At 43.0% G+C, this 20,952-nt stretch overlaps 1 protein-coding gene across 1 annotated transcript in view; it reads right to left on the bottom strand.

Moving 5' to 3' along the window:
* Positions 1–20,952, bottom strand: part of CALN1 (calneuron 1) — a 521,529-nt gene that overhangs the window by 480,616 nt on the left and 19,961 nt on the right. The window contains exon 2 of the mRNA XM_044673040.1: positions 4,029–4,230. Within this exon, the coding sequence (XP_044528975.1) occupies positions 4,029–4,151 (123 nt within the window). The 5' untranslated portion in view covers positions 4,152–4,230. The remainder of the gene's footprint in view (positions 1–4,028; positions 4,231–20,952) is intronic.

Raw genomic sequence — 20,952 nt, 5'->3', positions numbered from 1 at the left:
TACCCAGACTTCCTTCCCTCCTCCATAACAAAGTCTAGAATGAAGCAGACTCTTCCACCCACCCCACCTCCAGTCCAGGATCCCTGTTATTTCTACCTTCCAGGAACCAGTTCCTTCCTGGCAGTGAGATCAGATTAAGAACACAATTTTTCCTTGTTCATTCCTCAGTCTTTCAATGGATGAAATTATGGCTGTGGCAAGTCAGGAAGTTATCAAGTGCTCTGCTTTTGTCAGAGCATATCTCTGGATAACTGAAGTCACCCGTCACTGCTATATCATGCCTCTGTTACAGACTGTGCTCAGTTTTCCAAATTCATCTGTTTCCTCTCTGTCCAGATAGTCTGTGGTATACCCAATGACAAAGTCTTTTTTGTTTCTCTCTCCTTTGACATTCAGCTCAAATATTCTCTATCATTCTTCCCCCCTCTGGATCCTGGGTTTCTCATATGAGCATATCTTCTTAAAAAAAAAAAAAAACATTACCTTCTGTCTTAGGATTGATCCTCAGCATTGGTTCTAAGGCAGAAGAGTGTTCAGAGCTAGGCGATTGGAGTTAAGTGACATGCCCAGGGTCACACAACTAGGAAGTATCTGAGGTCAGATTTGAATCCATGACCTCCCATCTTCAGGCTTGGCTCTCTATCCACTGAGCCATCTAACTGCCCCTGAACATACCTTCTTAACACAACTGCTACCCGCCTTTCTCCTTACCACCACTACCTCTTACCACTCATGTTTCTTTTAAATAAGATATACCCAACCAAATTAGTTGTGGCTTTTATCCTATCAAATCTTAGTGAAACCTGGAGGTAAACTTTGCCTCCTTGCATTAGCCTTCTGTTTTCTCTTTGTTTAAACTTCAGACATTTTTACATACACCCTCAAGACCATGGATTTTACTCTTATTTTCTTGGATTTTGTAGCCTATAGATTTCTGAGTGTTTCAGCTGATATCCTTCCTTCTTCCTTCCTTGTGGCTACTCTCCCTAGAGATTTGGGAATATACCCAAGCAGTCTACTCCCTCTGTCATCCCTTTTAGTTTAAAACCTTTTTGATTAGATGTGCAAGACACCTGGAAAATACATTCCAACCAGTCTTTGTTAGGTGTACTCCATCTGTGGCCAGGAATCCGTCATCACTCGATTTTTAAGCTGTGGTCCAGACATCCAAGCCTCGTTCCCAGATACCACCTTCTTAGCCAGCTGTTCACTTCCCAAATTAATTTTTTCTGTCTTCTTCATCTCTTACCTCAAAAGACAACTTGTGCCCCCTCTGGGCTTCCATTTCTTGCCTGAAACTTCATAATCCTTGGCAGTACTTTTTAGATTCCTTTTGGGCATATCCTTTATATCCACGTGATTCCCCAGGAGTGGGTAGCTGTCATCCATTTCGATTTCTTGGGAGATGATTGGTTTCATCTTGGATATATGCCATAGGCAGAATAGCATATCTCTCTATTATTGTTATCCACTTAACCTATAGCTGCCTCAGCACCACTCCTGAGCAGGAAATCACCAACTACTACCATCTTACATTGCCTCTTCTGTCCCCAAAATTGCATGGTGCCCAGCACACAGTAGGCACCACATACATGCATGTGGATTGACATACTGATTGATTCAAGGAAGAAGGAATTCCTTCAGTGCAAGGAAGGATTTGGCTTCTAGGGTAAAGCTTGAACGAGGAAAAAGATGCCAACATGTAGAGACTGGAACACAAGATCAGGGCGATCTGTTTTAGTCATGGTGGAGCAACATGTGCAAAATCATGAAAGAAAGAGAGGGCAAGATGCTATTCTGGAACAAGGAATGGTTGTTCAATTTAACTGGAAGATGGAGTTCATGAAGGACAAGCTAGAATGTAGGTTACAGCCAGCTGTGAACTGTAGGTGGCTTTGAATGTCAGGATAAGGAACTGATATTTTAACCATTAGTGCTTCCTAGACCCATCCAAAAGTGGAAGAATCTAATTCCAACTCTGCCTTTGGTGTTCACTCTCTACGTGACCTTGGGCAAGTCACCTCCCCAGGCCTCAGTTTCCTCACCTGTAAAACGATGGGTTTAGAATAGATGACTTCTAAGTTGCCTTTCACCTCTTCTCTCTCTAAAGCTAGGATCTCATTTCCTTCCATGGGCCTCAGTTTCCTTATCTGTAAAAATAAGGGAGTTAGACTAGATGATCTCAGAGGGCTTTCCATTTTGGGATCTGTGATCCTATAAGTCACATCCCCTGACTGAATCTCAATTTCCTCACCTGTACAATAAGAGAGATTGGACTTCATGGCCCTTCAAGTCTCATCTAACATTTATAAGTGGATGAACCATGGTGCTTTATCTGCCCTTGAGATAGCGTGCCTGACTTCCTAAATGCTGCAGGCTCTCTGAAGCCTCTCATTTTCTGCCTCCCTCCAATCTTCTATCACTCTAAAGTTAGACTCATGGAAGAAGGAAGAGGAAGAACCACTCCACTATGGAACATTTCCCATTAACCAGCTGGCTGTGCCCTCCTTCCTTTTCTTTCTCTCAGATACCAAATTTCTATTACAAGGAGATTTATTGGGTTCAGGATTTATATGGCTCCTGAGCCTGTGTTTTTGCTTCAAACCATGCCCTTACACACACACACACACACACACACACACACACACACACACACACACACACACAGAGTTGCTGATTCCTGGGTAGAAAAGTAAAAAACAAAAGGCTGGATTCTTCAAAGTTGGGACATTATTAAAAGGTTGTCTCTGTTCTGCTTTTCCTGATCTTCTCCCTAACAGTTATTCCTATGACCCCTTAGCTTGTTCAAGCCCAAACTATAAACAGTTTTGTCCACCAGCATGATTCCCTGGAAAGAACACCGGGCTTTAGAATCAGAGGACCTGGGTTCAGATCTCACTTCTGATCCAACTTGTGTGATCTTGGACAAGTCTCTTCCATTCCTTGAGCCTCAGTTTCTTCTTCCATAAAATGAGGAGGTTAGGCTGGATGAAGGCTGAGGTCCTCTCAGCTCTAGATCGAAGATCACATGGGAACTATTGAAAGAGATAGAAAAATAAGCCTCCAAAAGCCCTTGGTCAGTTCCTTCCAGAGCCGGCAACAGGCAGATTCCTGGTTGACAGCAGTATTCCTTGGCCAGAAATCAGCTCCCTGCCAAACCAGCTCCAAGCTGACATTCCCCCTCTCTTTGTTTCATCTTCAGCTCTTCTTTCATTTCTTGGAAAGGGTTCGGACTGTTGGGAAGCTTCAGAAGCCCATCAGAGGCAGTGATTTTGGGGGGCTGGGGGCAGGCAGGAGCCAGAAAAAGGAGGCTTTATTTGGGGCTTTGGCTTTTTCCATTTCCCCTCCTTTCCTTTACGTTTTGAAAGCATTTCTCACCACCTTGAATGTCTCCATGCGGAAAAATTAATAAGCAGGTTGGAGAGAAGGAAAAGGCAAACTCTCCCCAAACCCACACCAGCTCAGGAATCAGGAAAAACCAGGGCCTCTGGTGAGTGGAATATCCTTCTCATCCTGTGTTAGGTGCATCACCAGCACCCCGTAGATAGGGTGCCAGAGTCTGGAGGGAGTCTCACCCTCCCGGATCCACGCCCTCCCCCCTGGTTTTTTTTTTTTCATTCTTAAGGCAGAAAAACACCCTAGGAGATCCACTCTCTGTAAGCTAGTGCTACAGGCAGTGCTGAAGCTCTCCTCTGGGGCTGTAAATATCATCAATTCAAACCAGCCAGACTCAGAAGGTTTATTACAATATCTGCTTTCCAACTGGGATAGCTGTCCATTCTCCCCAACTCCCCATGACTTGGATCTGGACAAGGGTCTCCTCTCCTCCGTTCTCTCCCCACTCCCAACCTGGCATGAGACCCATCCTGCCCCCCTAACCCCCATCCACACATCCACACTCACAAACACACAGCCACACACTTCCTCCCTCAAGAACTGTAACCCAGTCCCATTTCTGGCGACCAATCCCTCCAGAAAACTTATTCCTCCAGGTGAAGGGCTTGGGAAAGGAATATTGGAGGGGAAACTTGCCAGGTAGGAAAGTCGGGGGCCTGGCTTCTCCGCCGCTCCTCGCTCCCTCCGGGGGACCCTCTGCTTCCCTTTTCTTGGTGCTGGGGTGGCCCCTCTCCATGTTGCTCTGGTAGCCGCATCAGGTAGCTGGAGCCGGTGCGCTATTTTCCCAGAGATTTGTAAGCCCATCAAGGGATCAGCAGCGAAGGTGCCCAGACTCTGCAAAAAGTTGACAAAAAAAAAAAAAAAAACTTACTGCCTGGCCTGGCACTTTATCATTTATTCAAAATAAATTTCCTAAATAATTCACATCTCCCCGCCCCCTCCCCCTGGTTTAAGTCGGAACACAATAGTGGTACCGAGAATCTAATTACAGCTGTGACAGATGTTTAGTTATTAATAAAAACTCAAAGTCACCGCAGGGTATTACATAACAAACTCGAACCGGCCGGGGGAGCCAGCCCTCATATTTACAGGTACTTTTCCATTCATGCTCTCCTGGGCTTTGCTGTAGTACAAAGACTGTGGGTAGAAGGGGTGGCACCAAGCCAGACTGAAGCTAGTGGGGAACCCCAGCCCCATGCCAGCATCATTCAACTGCCTTTCTGCTGGCAGTAGGAGAAAAGAACGGGAATTTCGGGTGAAATGTGCCCCATAAAGGGTGGGAGGAGATCCTTGCCTAGATCTTCTGGGTGCTCAGTACCAAACACAGTAAGTTCATGAACCTTTCCAAGCCTTGATTTCCATATCTGTAAAATGGAAGTAATAACATTCTCAGTCTCAAGGTTTTTGTAAAGGTCAAATGAAATAATATGTGAGAGGAAAGCTGGCTTAATAGCTTTGGAGTTCATGTCTCTAACATATTCACACAGAGAACTAGAGAATTTGTGAATTAAAAGGGCCCTCAGCAGGATAGCTGGGTGGCTCAGAAGACTGAGAGCCAGGTCCAGAGACAGGAGGTCCTGGGTTCAAATCTGGCCTCAGACACTTCCTAGCTGTGCAGCTTTGAGCAAGTCACCTAATCTACATTGCCTAGCCCAGTGATGGGGAACCTTTTAGAGGGGCGAGTGATATTAGAGATGTCCTCAGGTGTGGGGAATGGGAAGGGAAGCAGCCCAGCCCTGCACCCCTCTGGTGTTCTAATAATGAATTCTGGCAAACTCTGTGCTGGGGCAACAACACATGTGACCACAGAGAGGGTTTTGAGTGCCCCCCGGCACATGTGCCCTAAGTTCACCACCATGGGCCTAACTCTTAACCCCCTTCTGCCTTGGAACCAATACACAGTAATGATTCTAAGACAGAAGATAAGGGTTTTAAAAAAATAAGAGGGGAGGGGTACTTTGGTGGCCACCTAGACCAACTTCTCCTGAAAGGAATCCTCCTCTTCACCAAAATACATCCAACAAGTGATCTTCAGCCTTTATCTGAAGGCCTCCAAAGAGGAGGAATCCACCCACCCCAAATCTCACTCCATTTTTTAAAAGCTCTAATTATTAGGGAGTTTTTCCTGACATCAAGACTACATTTGCTGCTCTACAAATTCCATCCGCTGCACCTGGTTCTGCCCTCTGGAGCCAAGCAGAACAAGCTTGATCCCTCTTCTGTGACAGCCACATTGGGTCCCTTCTGGGTCTTCTCTTCTCCAAACTAAATATTTCCTAGTTCCTTCCAAGCCTTAAAGCACATGGACTTAAGTCATTTCCCCCTCTAGGTTGTCATCTTTGGGACCGTCTGCAATTTATCAATGTCCTTCTTAATGTGTGATGTCCAGAACTGAACAGAGTATGGGGTTTGATAGGGGCAGAATATAGAGAGGCCATCATCTCCTGATTACTCTTTTAATGTATGCAGCTCAAGATCCCATTAGTTGTTTTGGCTACAACCCTTTGTCCCCACTTCAAATTCTTTCAGAAGGAAGATGGAGGACATCAGAGGAAGAAGAGAAATGATGGATAATGATGGAGCAAGAAGAGAGGAGGAAGTAGGATGGAAAAAAAGAGGTACAGCTCTCTTCCTTGGGGTACTGCTAAGATACCAGTATCTTGAGGGTACTTCTGGCATCTACCTTCAGAGAATGAGACATCTAATGGGGAAGACACATGAGTTTTGAAGCATAGATGCAGAAGTATCCCAAGGGAGAGAGCAGTGCCTCCCCCCTTCATACTTGAAGCTCACCAAGTATAGAAACCTTATCTCCCTCTTAAATCCAGAAGTTTCCTAAACGTAATGTCAGGTCTCTATCAAGAGACCAAAAATTCCACAAATTCAGGGTTCATCTCGTCAATTTATGACATTTCCTGTCTCATCAAATTACCATATGGTATTTTATATATATAGTTACATCTCTCTCTCTCTCTCTCTCTCTCTCTCTCTATATATATATATATATATATATATATATATATATATACATACATACATACATATATGTGTATATTTATATGGTATCCTGAAAGTCTTAGTACAGTTTTAAGCTTCAATAGCTTAATGTTCAACAGATTCACTTAAATTAATTCAACAAGTTAGCTTAAAACTGCACTTAGTCTTTTGGAATACCCTGTAGGTATGATTTATATATAACAGTGAGGTAACATGCTACCATGGAAAGGGACCTGGATTCAAGGCTAGCCCCTGATGCTTCCTGCCTATGTGACCTTGGCTAAGTCATGTCTTCCCATGGGTTTTGGTTTCCTCATCTGTAAAATGAGATTAGATACTATGATCTCAAAGATCCCTACCAACTCAAAATCTATACTCCTGATATAGCATGGTAGCACCATGGATAGAGTGCCATGACCAGAATTGGGATGACCTAGATTCAAATCTAACCTCAGATTCTTCCTAGCTGTGTGACCTTGGGCAAGTCACCGAACCCTAGTTGCGTAGCCCTTGCTGCTCTTCTGTCTTAGAATTGAAACTAAGGTAGGAGGTAAGAGTTTTTTAAAAATTGAATAGGCAGCGATGGTTTCTCCGTTTTTATGTTTCTATCCCTTGTCTCATCCCAGTACTTGGCATATAGCAACAAAACAGTGGAGTTTTAGTCTTTAATGTTTGAAAAGTGCTTTCCAGATTCTATTATCATGACCATTTTTACCAAAGAGGAAACTTAAGTTCTGAGGGTTGCCCAAGGTCACATGTTTAAATGTTTGAGTTGAGATTTGAAACCATTTCTCTCAAACTTTAAGCCCAGAATCCTATCCACTATTCCATGAGATCTTCATTTAACATCAGGCATTAGACTTCAATGGAACCACAGGATAGTTCTTAGTCATTCTCTGACTCTGAAGGCTTATCTAGCCCCAAAATGTCCTACATGCCCTCTAGGGGGAGCGAGTTGTTCAGTAGATGGTCTTGGAGTCAGGAAGACCTGAGTTCAAATTTAACCTCAGGCACTTGCTAGCTGTGTGACCTCAGGCAAGTCACTTAACATTCATCTGCTTCAATTTCCTCAACTAAAATGGAGATATTAAGAGCCCCTGTATCCAGGGGCTCTTGTGAGGATCAAATGCGATAATAAAGTGTTTAGTGCCTGATGCATAGCAGGCACTATACGAATGCTTATTCCCTTCCCAATCCCAAAGGAATGGGACTTGCCAGGAATTTTTAGAAGAAACAATTTTTTGCCTAATTGGCTAGCCAATAGGAGGTGGGAGGCCAATAAGGCTTAACCAGCCACCTGCCTCCTGCTCTTATACCTGCCTGCTCCCAGGTGCTCTGTTAGGAGGCTTGGATCAATTAATATTTGAAATTGAAACTGATTGTTATAAATTATATCATTACATTGCTGCAGATGGCATACATGGGAAGTTCTGATCACACGGGCCAGTGTGGAGAAAGCTCTACAATTGTTGAATTCCCCTCCTCTAGGAGCCTTTCTCCGTAGCACCTCCTGAAGAATATTGTCAACTTTCAACCCCTAGAAAGATTTGATTCCATATTACTGACCCCATCTGAGCACCTTCTCTGGACAGTTCTTGAGGCCACATTCATGGCTTCTTTAGAAACCCAAAGCAGAACCTAAAATTGTTCCAAATGTTGTTCTTCAGCAGTACGGGGCCACATTGGTAGAACCAGCCCTGGGAGTTTTTCCACTTAGGACCAGGCAGGGGGTGAAGAATGTTTTGAGACATTCTGGGAGATTTCTTGGGCTCTATGCTGGGATGGTGCTCTCAGCACCCACTGGATGTCAGCCCCCTGAGCAAAGCCCTATTTACCTAGCCCTAGTGAGAATTCTGCAGGAGATCAAACTTCCTTTCCTTAGACACGCAGTTGCACAACCCCCCTCTCCAAAGGGCGATCTAGTTAAACAGATCAGCAAAAACCAAGTTTCTAGAGGCATTAGTAGAACATACAAAGAAAGACATTTTCTTTTCTTTTCGGGTAGGCTTTTAGTTGCCATGACACTCCTCAAAACACTAGACGACATTAAAGGTTGTAAGAGCAGATTTCAGGCAAAGAATGATTGGTGCCCATAGAGAGAGAGAGAGAGCACTGCTGAATACCAACGTGGTTGTTGTCTCCCCAAACCCCCACAATTGAGTTTGGCAGTCCCATCCCACTGTCACTGGTGCACGGCGGGGGATAGCTCCTCTCTTTCTTCAGTCACTACTGCTCCCACTGTGAGGAGGCAATGAGACTGCCTAGAATATCTGGGCTACAGTGATGGAGTTGGGCTGCCCTCTTTATTCCTTCCTCCTAGCCTCAACTCCTCTGCTATCTCTTTTGGAAAAACCTCTCTGCTCCTTCTAGAGCAGTGATGGCAAACCATTTAGAGACCGAGTGCCCAAACTGCAAACTCTGCTACCTTACCCCAGATAGGGGAGGGGAAAAGGGCTCCCACTGGGCTGCTGGACAGAGGGGCAGGTGGTGAGAGAAATGTCCTCAGGCATACATGGAGAGGGGGAATGGAGCAGCCCCCTCTTCTGGCATGCTCTGGTACATGTGTCAACATGGCTCCAGGGAAAGAGTTTATATATATATATATACATATATATGGAGAGAGAGAGATACACACATATTATATAAAATATAACATAATATATTTTATATTATTATAACATAATATTATATTATATTCATGTAATATATAATTAACATAATATTATCTGTGCATAATATATGCATGTATTATATGTGTGTATATGTGCATATAGTATATATTACATATTTTATAATACATAATATATTACATATATATTTGACTTCCTTTATAATCCTACATGTTTTATTTATTTAAAAATATTATACTAGGGCAGGGTCCAAAGGGTTTCCTAGACCACAAAAAGGGAGCCATGATACAAAAAAAGGTGAAAGACTTCTTTTCTAGTGGCTAATATGCTTTCTTTTTTTATTATTTTAAAAATATGTTACTTTTTCCAGTTACATGTGATTAATACTCTTTCCCTCCTAAAGTTATGTTATATTTGCTTATTGATGTACAGCAGAATTTACACACTTTGAGAACAAGGACACTTTTAGGAGGTTCCTCTTTCCTTGTTGTTTTTTTTTTTTTTTTAAACCAGAACTATAATAGAAGCCAGGTGGTGAAGTCGATGGATCATGGGCCTTGAGTCAGGAAGATCTGAGTTCAAATCTGGCCTCAGACACTTATTGGCTGTGTGACCCTGAGCAAATGACTTAATTCTGCCTCAGTTTCCTCATTTGTCAAATGAGTTGAAGAGGGAAATGGTAAACCACCACAGTACTCTTTTGCCAAAACAATTCCAAGTGGTGGGTTTGAGTTTTAAATGATTATTCTCTTACAAAAATAACCAACATGGAAATGTGTTTTGCATGATAATACATGTATAACCCAGATCTAATTGCTTGCCAGCTCCAGGAGGAGGGAGGGAAGGGAGAGAGGGAGACGATTTGGATCCTATAACTTCAGAAAACTTAGGTGGAAATTTGTTATTATGTGTAATTGATAAAATAAAATATCTTTATAATATAAAAAAACCCAAATGGGATCATGAAGTGAGACATGACTGAACCACAACAAAATGGTTTCATGGGTATAGAGAGTTCCTGGCAAAGAATTCCATCTCTCCATGGAGATTAGAATCTTTTCTGAAGCTTAGTCTTAGAGACCCAGCGGGAGGCCAGAGTGAGATCCAGGTCTTTCTAACTGAGCGGTCAGCTCCCTATCCACTACACCACACAGATTCTTGCCAAAAAGGTATACATTTTTGTTGTATTGGATTATAAACAGTAGGCGCTTAATAAATGGAGGTAGAATTGGGATGGGCTGCATATAGCAGGTAACTAATGGATTTTGATTGAATCTGGAATGAATATATTACACATAGGTGATCGAATATTGATTGAATTGTGTTGCACATAGTAGGTATTTCACAAACATTGACCAAATTGATTTGAATTTTAAGAATTTAGAAAGTATTTATTGAATTGGTCACTCATAGAAAAGGCTTAGAACGTTGGTTGAAGTGAATTGTACTCAGTAGGCATTTAATAATAGGTGACATTTACTAGCTATTTAAAGTTTGCAAAACCCTTTATGTATATTGTCTTGTTTGATCCACACAATGACACTCTAAAGCTGGGGTTATTATTACTCTCATTTTATAGCTAAGACAACCAGGGCTCTGAGAGGTTGAGGCATTTGCCCAGGAGAGCACAGATAAGTCAGTAAGTATCTGAGACAGCATTTGAGCCCTCAGAGGTTCCTCACTTCAGGTCTAGCACTCTATACATTGCATCACCTAACTGCCTAAATTATAAAATGTAGGTTTAAAATTCATTGTGTTGCATACAGCAGGTTATCAATAAATGTTGGTTGAACCAGCCTGAATAATACAAAGTAGACATTTAATAATTCATTGATTGGTTTGGATTGGACTGTACACAGTTGGCAATTAATAATTGTTGGTTGATTGGTTTTACTTTAATTAGTGGATCAGTGGTGGGTTTTTTTTAAACTCTAACCTTCAGTCTTAGAATCAATAATGTGTATTGGTTCTAAAGCAGAAGAGCAGGAAGGGGTTAAATGACTTGCTCAGGGTCACACAACTAGGAAGTGTCTGAGACCAGGTTTAAACCCAGGAAATCCTGTCTCTGAGCCTGGCTCTCAGGCCACTGAATCACCTAGCTGCCCCTGGTGGATTAGTTTTAGTTGCCACATCGTATGGATTTAATAGAGCGGCTAGGTGGCTCAGTGTGTTCAGAGTGCTGGACCTGGAGTCAGGAAGACTTGAGTTCAAATCCAGACACAGACACTTACTGGGCAAATCACTTAATCTCTGTTTGCTCTGTCCACTGGAGAAGAAAATGACAAGCCTCTCCAGTACCTTTTCCAAGAAGACCCCAAGGAAAGTATTGTCATGCTATGGTCCACAGGGTCATGAAGAGTCACCCAAGACAGAACAACTAAACAATAACAAGCATTTAAGAAGTACCAGTTGAATTCAATTAAACTGGATTGCACAGAGTCAAAGTTTAATAAATGTTGGTTTACTAGATGGGATGATTCATACCTGTAATCCCTGCTATTGGGGATGACTGAGGCTGGTGGATCAACTGAACTTGGGAACTCTAAGCTGAAATATGGCTAAAGCTAATTAATTAACCAGTGTAAATGTGCACTGGATATGGGGGAGGGTTGATGGGGGGGAAGAGGAAAGTAAAAACAGGAATCATGTAACCATGGAAAATTTTTCTAAAAAAATAAAATATTTAAATCTGAAAAAAAAGAAAAAGAAAAGTGCAAAAAATAAAGATAATTAATTAAGTTTAATTTCAAAATAGTGAGCCCTGGAGGAAGAGGAGAATGAAGAGGAAGAGGAAGAGGAGGAGGAGAAGGAAGAGGAAGAAGAGAAGGAGGAGGTCATGGTGGTAGTGATGGTGGAGGACCATCAGGAGCAGTGAACTATCACTGGTCATAACAGCAAAAGTCAAAGCTTCCCAATGGAACAGCAGTTAGATCAGGTCATGAATGACCAACTGTTGTTCTAGCCTATGTAAGATAGGGAAATTCAGTCTAAATCAATCAAGAAATATTGGTTGAATTGGATTGGATTGCACACAGTAGGCACATAATAAGCATCTGTTAAATGGAATTGAATTTCCTCAATGGCTTCCATCTCCATTTCAGTTAAGTGCTCTGAACTTGGACACATTTCCAGTTAAGGAAGGGCTCTTTCTCCAGAAAGTGCCCAGCCAGTGTACAAAGAACCGGAGCTGGAGGCAGATGGGCAGCTATCTCCTCTAGCATTAATCTATCCCAAAAAGGTCTTCCATCAGGCCCTTTTGAGTGCATGTCTGGCCTGACCCAGAAAGAGGGAAGCCAAACTGACCACTAACAGGTTGGGAGAGCAGATGCTCAGCTGAGGAAAGGGAAGTCCCAGTTTGGAAAGAGGGAGATCTATATCCCACAAAAAGCTATTCAAGGGCAGGAACTTTTCCTTTTCCTGTGCTCCCTCAACACAGAACTGAACTCACAGGAATTGCTCAATACCTGTTGACTCAATCCAAATCCTCAAATTAATAGATGCATCATTTTTTTTTAAGGAGCAGTTCAGAGAAGTGGAAGAGAAGATAAAGAAATGAATACATGAACTTGACCTTCCAAAGCCAACTTGCAAATTCATAATCACTTTAAAAGCTTTCCAAAGGCTGTTCTAAGTAAAAGTCCTAATGGTTTTAGCTTCTGGCTAATTCCCAGCAGACCCCAGAATGCTGCTTTCCCTAGCCTAGAGCAACATACTTTTATTATTCCTCCATCAAAATAGCTGCTAACATTTAGAGTTGGAAAGGACCTTAAGGATCATCTATTCTAATACCCTCATTTTCTAGATGCAGAAGCAGAGACCCCGAGAGGGGAAGGACTTTGCCCAATGTCACACAGCCAATCAGTGGCAGAGCCCTGTTGCAAAATACAGGTCTCCTGATTCCCTACCAGTCTGCTTTCTCTACCTTATCCAACAAACATTCCCTGAGCCCCTATGAATGGATTATTCTTGTGCTGGGGACTATGGGGGTCACAGAGAAGAAGGAACAGCCCCTTCCCTCAAAATAGTCTTATAATCTAGTTGAGGAAACCAGACTCACAGAGGGAACAGGGAAGAATGGAAAGAACTCTCAATTTGGAGTCAGAATAGGCAACCTCTTAGTTTTACAGAGGAAGAAACTGAGACCCACAGAGGTGGTTAATTTCAAAGTCAAATTATCATCGATTTGTTTTTCAGATGATCTGGGAATGGGACACTGGATGAATAAATTTTGAATGGAGAGTTAGGAGAGAAGCAGAAACTGTAAATAATAGGGCATTCTTCTCCACTGGACAAGCTGATAAATGAGTCTGGGTGTTGATACCTTGATACATTCCTGGGTTTCCTTCTCAAGAAAATAAAAGACTAGATAACCTCTGTGGACTCTTGCAGCTCCAAATTATTATTAATACTTGTGGAAGTAAGACAGATAAGCTCTTTGGGGCTCAGTTCTCTCATCTGTAAAATAAAAGGACCCTTTTCCATAGAATCTGATTTTCCTTTCGGTTCTGAATTCGGGATTCTCTGATCCTAAGACATTTAATCTCTCTGAATTTCAATTTTCTCGCTTGAAAAATGTTGGCATTGGACTAGGGCAGGGATTCCTAGCCTTTTTTATCTCAGAGACTTATTATTATTATTATTATTATTATATTATTATTATATTATTATTATTATTTTATTATATTGTTATTATTTTTTCTCTTAGGCAGTCTGACGAAGCCTCTGGATCCCTCCTCAGAATAGTTCACTGACTACCTTCATAATGGAAGGAAATGCAAAATCTCAATTAGAGATTAGTGAAAATAAAGATGTCATAATGTTTTTTCCTATCCAAGCCCATAGACCCCCCTGAAGACAATTCACAGATCTGCAGGGGCTCTACAGACCTTGGTTTAAGAACCTCTAGACCAGATGGCTTCTTAGAGTCTTTTCTAATTCTAGATCCTGTACTTAGCACAATGCTTGGCTCATAGGAGGTACTGCGAATATAGATGGATGGACAGAGAGGTAGATGATTCTGTTTCACAAAATGTAAGTTCTTTGAGGGTAAGGATTTTGTCTTCTTGGTTATTTGGGGGTTTTTTTACCTCTAGCAACTAACACATATCTAGCACATAGTAGGTATTTAATAAATTCTTGCTGTTTGATTGATTGATGAAGAAGGTAGAGAATCAAAGCCAATTTTAAGATCATCCCAACCTTCCTTCAATTTAGTTGACTGACTTACCCCTGAGGCTTTATGGCAGAGCTTACCTGTCCTGGAGGAGCCCAAAAGAGGGCCTGCCCAGATCCTTTCTTTAAGAAAGAAAGAAAGCTAACACCTATTGTCACCCAGGCCTGTGTTTCCCTCCTGAGATGGCTCTGTACTTAAGGAAGTAAAGTCTTTTTTTTTAACCCTTAACTTCTGTGTATTGGCTCCTGGGTGGAAGAGTGATAAGGGTGGGCAATGGGGGTCAAGTGACTTGCCCAGGGTCACACAGCTGGGAAGTGTCTGAGGCCGGATTTGAACCCAAGACCTCCCGTCTCTAGGCCTGACTCAATCCACTGAGCTACCCAGCTGCTCCCAGGATGTAGTCTTGAAGCCTGGGCATGCAGCTGATGCTCAGAGTGCCCAGGAGAGGTACTGAAATAGCCCAGACTCCTGGAGTTGGATAGGATGTCAGAGACCATTAAGTTCAATTCCAATTCCTAGAGAAGGAATTCCCTCTACAACTGACCATCCAGCCTTTGCTTAAAGAGTCCTGATGAGGGGGAACTCCTTCCCTCTCAGGGATGCCCATTCCACTTTTGGCTTACTCATTATTAATACAATTTTCCTCGTTAGACATACATCTGCTGTCTCTTCACCATTTTTTAAAACTCCTTCTCTTCCATCTTAGAATCAATGCTGTGTATTGATTCTAAGGCAGAAGAGTGGAATGGACGAGGCAATGGGAATTAAGTGACTTGCCCAGGGTCACACATCTAGGAAGTGTCTGATGCCAAATTTGAGCCCAGGACCTCCCGACTCCAGGCCTGAATCTCCATCCACAGCCACCTCTCTGCCTCAATTCTTCCCGCTGGGGTAAAACAGACCAAATCTAATTCCAGGTGACTTTTGAATCCTTGAAAATAGGGACTAATGTTCCCACAAGTCTTCTCTTCTCCATGTTAAACATCCCCAGCTCTTCAGCTGATCCCACTAAGGCACGGCACATGATGGCTCTGCCCTAGAAAGTAAGCTCCCTGAGGGGAGGAGCTGTTCTTACTTTTTCTTTGTATCCTCCACACATGTAGAGCATTTAGAAAGTCATTAATAACCCCTTCTGGATGGAACGGAAGATTGAGTGATTTTAGAAGGTTTAACACAACAGAGGAAAGAAGTAAGGTTTGTTGTTCTGTTTTGCTTTTTAATCCTGCAAAGGCACTTATGGCATCATGGAAGGGGCACCGCCTCTGGAGACTTGGGTTCAAATCCTATCTCTGACACTTGCACTCTGTGTAGCTGGGAGGAAATCACTTAAGCAAACAGCTTATCTGTAAAAAGGCAAAGTTAGCCTCCTGACCTCTGAGATCCCTTCCAGCGCCAGGGCTACAAGCCTATGAAATCATGATTCCAGCCTGAAAACTGGAACGAATTCCATGCCACATTATCATTCTTCCATGCGTGCAAGGGACTCGTATGTGTCTTTTGGCTCTTCCGTAGTTCACCAAAGATGGTAGGGAAGGGCAGATCTGGGAGGGGGATTTGAGGTCTTTAAATGCCATTTCTTCACTTCACAGAGGAAGCCACTGGCCAAGGTCACCGAGGAAAGGACCAGAATCCTTTGGACGGTTCCCAAGTTATCAGAGGCTTCTAACACACACACAAATACCAGCCTCCTTCTATTCAAATGGAAATCCAGAAGTTCCCAGGATCCAACCACAGGATGTGGAGGCCCTTTCTGAACTTGGCATCTCAAGCCCGTATCGTTTGTGTGAGAGGCCAGATAAAAAGAAAATGGTCCACAGACATAAGGTTGGTTTTCTATTAAACTGAGTCTGAAGTTCTTGATAATAAAGGGATGAAGAATGTTGTAGCAATCAGAGTGGCTTTGAGATGTTTTCTCTGAACTAGCACCAGCCTCTGCATTTGGGGAGGCAGGGGGTGGTGGGGACAGTCCTACAAAATGCTCAGGCTAGCTTTCTGTTTATAGAGTATCATTTGAAGGACACCAGAAAGTCCCCTTCCAAAAAATGTGTCCCTACTGAGCTGCCACCCTAGCAGTGTGTCCCTAGGCTAGTCATTTTACCTCTTAATTTCAAGACTTCAACTTCTTGATCTGTCAATGAAGTTGGACTAAATTATCTCTAAGGTCCCTTTCAGATGAGTGCCCAAGAAAGGGGTAGGCAGTGTGGCCTGATGGAGTTGAACTTCAAGTCAGGAAGACTTGAGTTCAAATGTCATCTTGGATTCTTTTTTATTTAAACCCTTACCTTCCATCTTAGAATCAATACCGTATATTGGTTCTAAAGCAGAAGAGTGGTCAGGGCTAGGCAATGGGAGTTAAGTGACTTGCCCAGGGTCACACATATAGGAAGATTTGAACCCGGGACCTCTCATCTCTGGGCCTGATTCTCAATCCACTGAGCCACCCAGCTGCCCCCTTGTCATCTTAGATTCTTACTAGCGGTATGACCAAAGACATCAACCTCTCTAGGAGTCAGTTTTATCTTCTGTAAAATAAAGGGGTTAGACAAGACAACTTTTAGGGTCCCTTTCAGTCACAAATGTGATTCTGCAATTCTAATAGTGGAAATAGCAAACACCAAAGGAGGCTTTAAGAAAAGATGCTTTGGAGGTCCATATACATCCCTCTATAGATACGCACCTACTGCACCTGAACCTAGGACCATCCCTGTATAAATACATTCTGGTACCAAGCTCTGCCTTCTCCCTACCTACCAACAGGACAAAAGTGGGTCAGCCCAAGAGCCAAAGAATACCCAGAGGAGGCACCATAGAACTGGATGTTCAAAAGTGTCAGAGTTGGAAGGGCTCTCGGAGAGCTTCCAGCCTATTTGCTTCGTTCTGAAGAGTCATAAGGAGGAGAGTGACTAGTCTAAAGACACAAAGGTCGTGAGTAGAAGGCCCAGGAGTCGATTCTCCTTCTCTTGATCCCTAGACTTGTTCTCTCACGCCACTTCCTTCCTTGGACAACACAGCCCTCCAGACTGAAGGATAGCTTGTTTTCCCCTGAAAAGGGAACCGTACTATTGGGTCTCTAATCAAAAACCATCTGAATTTGCTCGATCTGCCCAAATTATAAGGTATTTGTCCCCCAAAGAGACACAGGCAGTGCCACACAGAATAAAAGGGGAACCCGGGTTCAAATAGGGGTTCAAATGACAAGATATATGATATTAAACAAGTCTGTCTTCCTCCCTGGGTCTCAGTATTCTTTACTGAAAAAGTAATTCCAATGCGATCATCAACTCTATTATTTAACTCTTATTAACTCTAATTTTAAAAATTGCAAGAGCAGCAAGAAAACTCAGTGGATAGAGAGCCAGGATTTGAGATGAGAAATGCTGGGTTCAAATCTGACCTCAGACATTTCCCAGCTGTGGGACCCTGGGCAAGTCACTTAACCTCCATTGCCTAGCCTTTACCACTCTTCTGCCTTAGAACCAATGCACCGTATTGACTCTAAGAAAGAAGGTGAGTGTTGGGGGGCAGGTGGAGGGGGGGATGTTGTTTTTTAAAGACATTATTGCAACAGCTTCCTCATCGATCTCATTGCCTCAAGCCTCTCCCCTCTTCAGTCAGTCTTCCTCATAGCTTCAAAAGTGAATTTCTTTAAGTGTGAATCCTGCCCTGCCTCTCTCCTACGTGATAAATTCCAGTGACCTCAAGGAGCAAACATTCAGTCCTCTGTTCAGCCTTTAAAGCCTTCAGAGCCTGACCCCCACCTGCCTCTCCAGCCTCATCCTACTTCGCTCCCCTCAGGGGACTCCATCGTCAGACATTCTGGCCCCTGACCGCTGTTCACGCATCATAGACAATCTCCAAGAAATGTGCTGGCGATCCTCCACCGAAAATGGATTTCCTTTTTATGTCAGCCTCTCAGAACCCCTCATTTGCTTTGAGAGTCCTTCTACACGAAGCCGTCCTCGACCCTGGAGGCTCCCAGGCTTCTTGCGTGTTCTCCTCCTCTGGGCACTCCGTGATCCAGCTAGACTAGCCTGGCCAGAGCTCCTCCAGCCCCATCTCCCACCTCCGTGCCGGTCTGCCATGCCGGCAGCGTTCTTCTCCCTCATCTCTCCCTCTTCGTTTCCTCGTCTTCCTTTGAGATTCTCTTCAAAAGAAGCGGGAAGCCAAGAGATGATCAACGAACAACTGAACAAGTCGTGGCAGAGGATTGTAACGGAACGCCATCACGCCAGAAGAAAGGACAGAAACGAGACGATCCCCGAAGAGCCGCAAAGATGTCCGTGACGCCAGGCGACGCGAAGGGAGCAGAACCGAGAAAACGATCAGCTCCGGAGGACTTGACCATTATCAACAAAGCAAGGACCAGGTCAACTCGAAGGGACTCCTGGAGAAAAGGGCATTCCGTGCCATAAGGCTGAATGCTGATTGGAGCCCGCCATTCTTCAATTTATCTCCCCCGTGAATTTTTCTCTGGTATAAGCAATATGTGTCTCGTTTCACAACATGAACAAGAAAATGTGTATTATATGACAATATATGTATAATCTTTGTCCTATTACCTGCCTTCTTGGGGAGGAGGGAAGGGAGAAAAAAGAATGAGACATAGATTTTTAAACATATCTAATGTGTGAGCTATTGAATAAGCATACTTATTATGATTTATTATGTTTATAATAAATGACATGTTATATTATGTTATATAAAATAATTAAAATAATTGATAACTCCAAAAGAAGATAATATAGTCCATTGTGACCCTTCATTAGAGCCTTATATTACCTATTTTATATTCTTTTAATAAATTTAGTAAATTAAACACCAATTATTTCAAAGAAAATAAAGATTCCCTTCAAAATCCACTCCTTCTTTTTAACCCTTACCTACTGTCTTAGAATCAATACTGTGTATTAGTTCTGAGGCAGAAGGGCAGGAAGAACTAGGCCATGGAGGTTAAGTGACTTGCCCAGGGTCACACAGCTAAGAAGTGTCTGAGACCAGATTTGAACCCAGGACCTCCTGTCTCTGGGCCTGACTCTCAATCCACTGAGCCACCCAGCTGCCCCAAGAGGCCTATCTTGGTCCCCATCCACTGATAGTACCTTCCTCTCTCAGATTACCTTTGCTATATTGTATAGATCTTCTTTGTACCTAGTTATTTACTTGATGTCTTCCCTATTAGAATGGATACTCCTTGAGGCCAGGGATTGTTTTTGCTTTCCTTTCTATCCTCAGAACTTAGCAGAGTACCTGGTACATAATTAAAGAAATCTTGTTGACCTTTCTCTAGTGCTCCCCTCAAAAATAAAAGCAAAGTCCTACAAAAGAGGACCTATGGGGGCAGCTGGGTAGCTCAGTGGATGGAGAGTCAGGCCTAGAGACGGGAGGTCCTAGGTTCAAACCCGGCCTCGGCCACTTCCCAGCTGTGTGACCCTGGGCAAGTCACTTGACCCCCATGGCCCACCCTTACCACTCTTCCACCTAGGAGCCAATACCCAGAAGTTAAGGGTTAAAAAAAAAAAAAAAAAAAAAAGAGGACCTATGAATTCCCTTCTGGTCCAAATCTATAGTCCTAGGATCCTTTTCCTTACCAATTACTTTTTTTTAATCCTTATAATCATGCTTAGAATCAATACTAAATATTGGTTCCAAGGCAGAAGAGTAGTAAGGACTGGACAATGGGGAGTAAGTGACTTGCTCAGGGTCACACAGCTAGGAAAAGTCCGAGGCCAGATTTCAAGCCAGTTCCTCCCAGCTTTAGCCTGCTTTCTATCCACTGCACAAGCTAGCTGCCTCTTTATGATTATATATTGTTTCACCTTCTATGTAAGCCTCTTGAGGGCAGGGCCTCCTATTTAACTTTCCTCTGTGCCTGGCACATAGCAGATACTAAATGCTTGTTCACTGATCTGAAAAAAAAAAAAACAACAAGTTAACATAATAAAATGATGTGTTTGGACTACAGTCTAATCCAGCTCGAAATCTACCATGATCCTAAGTCAAAAACCAAAGGAACTGAAAAGTGGGGAGATTCACACCAGCACAAGGAAAGTAAAATGCTGAAAATAAATTTTAAACTCTTTTTGAGGGACCTGACTTGAGGGACCCACCAAGAGGAAATGAACCCCTAGAAGAAGTTTTAGAAAGATGAGAAACAAAGGAGCAGACTAATAGGAAAAACAGCCCTAGGTCTACGGGTCTTTCCCCAATCTCCAGCAGTCCTAACACCAGCATCGATCTCACTTAATTCTGCAGACTGTTAAGAGATGAGGAAATAGTGATTTTCTTAAAATCATTTAGGGTTTCATCTCCCCAACGGCAAGAGTCTGGGCTAGCAGGTCTTTGAGGATCCCCAGCAGAAGCGAAGATGCTGTGTCCCAGGTTCTAGAAAACAAAGCCTATGTCCAGTCCAGTGTCCTTTCTTTTGGTCATCCCCACGGCCAAGGGCTGCTGAATTCCAGCACACATTTATAAAGTGCCAATTATATCCCTACTCCTGTGCTGGGTCCTGTCCTTAAAGAGCTTGCTGTTGTGGGTGGGAAGGGAAGGGAAGTGGTTTACAACATAAACACTAGATTAAGTAAATACGAGATAATTTTTAAAAAAAAGATAAAAGGATGCCCACGATCCAGTGAATATTGGCTGTCTGGGCAAAATCAGTATTGACACCAGTGAGCCAAAGTTTGTTCAGGAAAGAAGCCAAGGGCCATGGGCTACCATTAATCACTGGAAAACCCAACACTAACAACTTTCAATAGC

This window comes from Gracilinanus agilis, chromosome 4 (genome assembly GCF_016433145.1).
Source record: "Gracilinanus agilis isolate LMUSP501 chromosome 4, AgileGrace, whole genome shotgun sequence".
NCBI classification, from domain to species: domain Eukaryota; kingdom Metazoa; phylum Chordata; class Mammalia; order Didelphimorphia; family Didelphidae; genus Gracilinanus; species Gracilinanus agilis.
The sequence above is the reverse complement of the archived record's forward strand: the minus strand, read 5'-3'. Positions and strand labels throughout refer to the sequence as shown.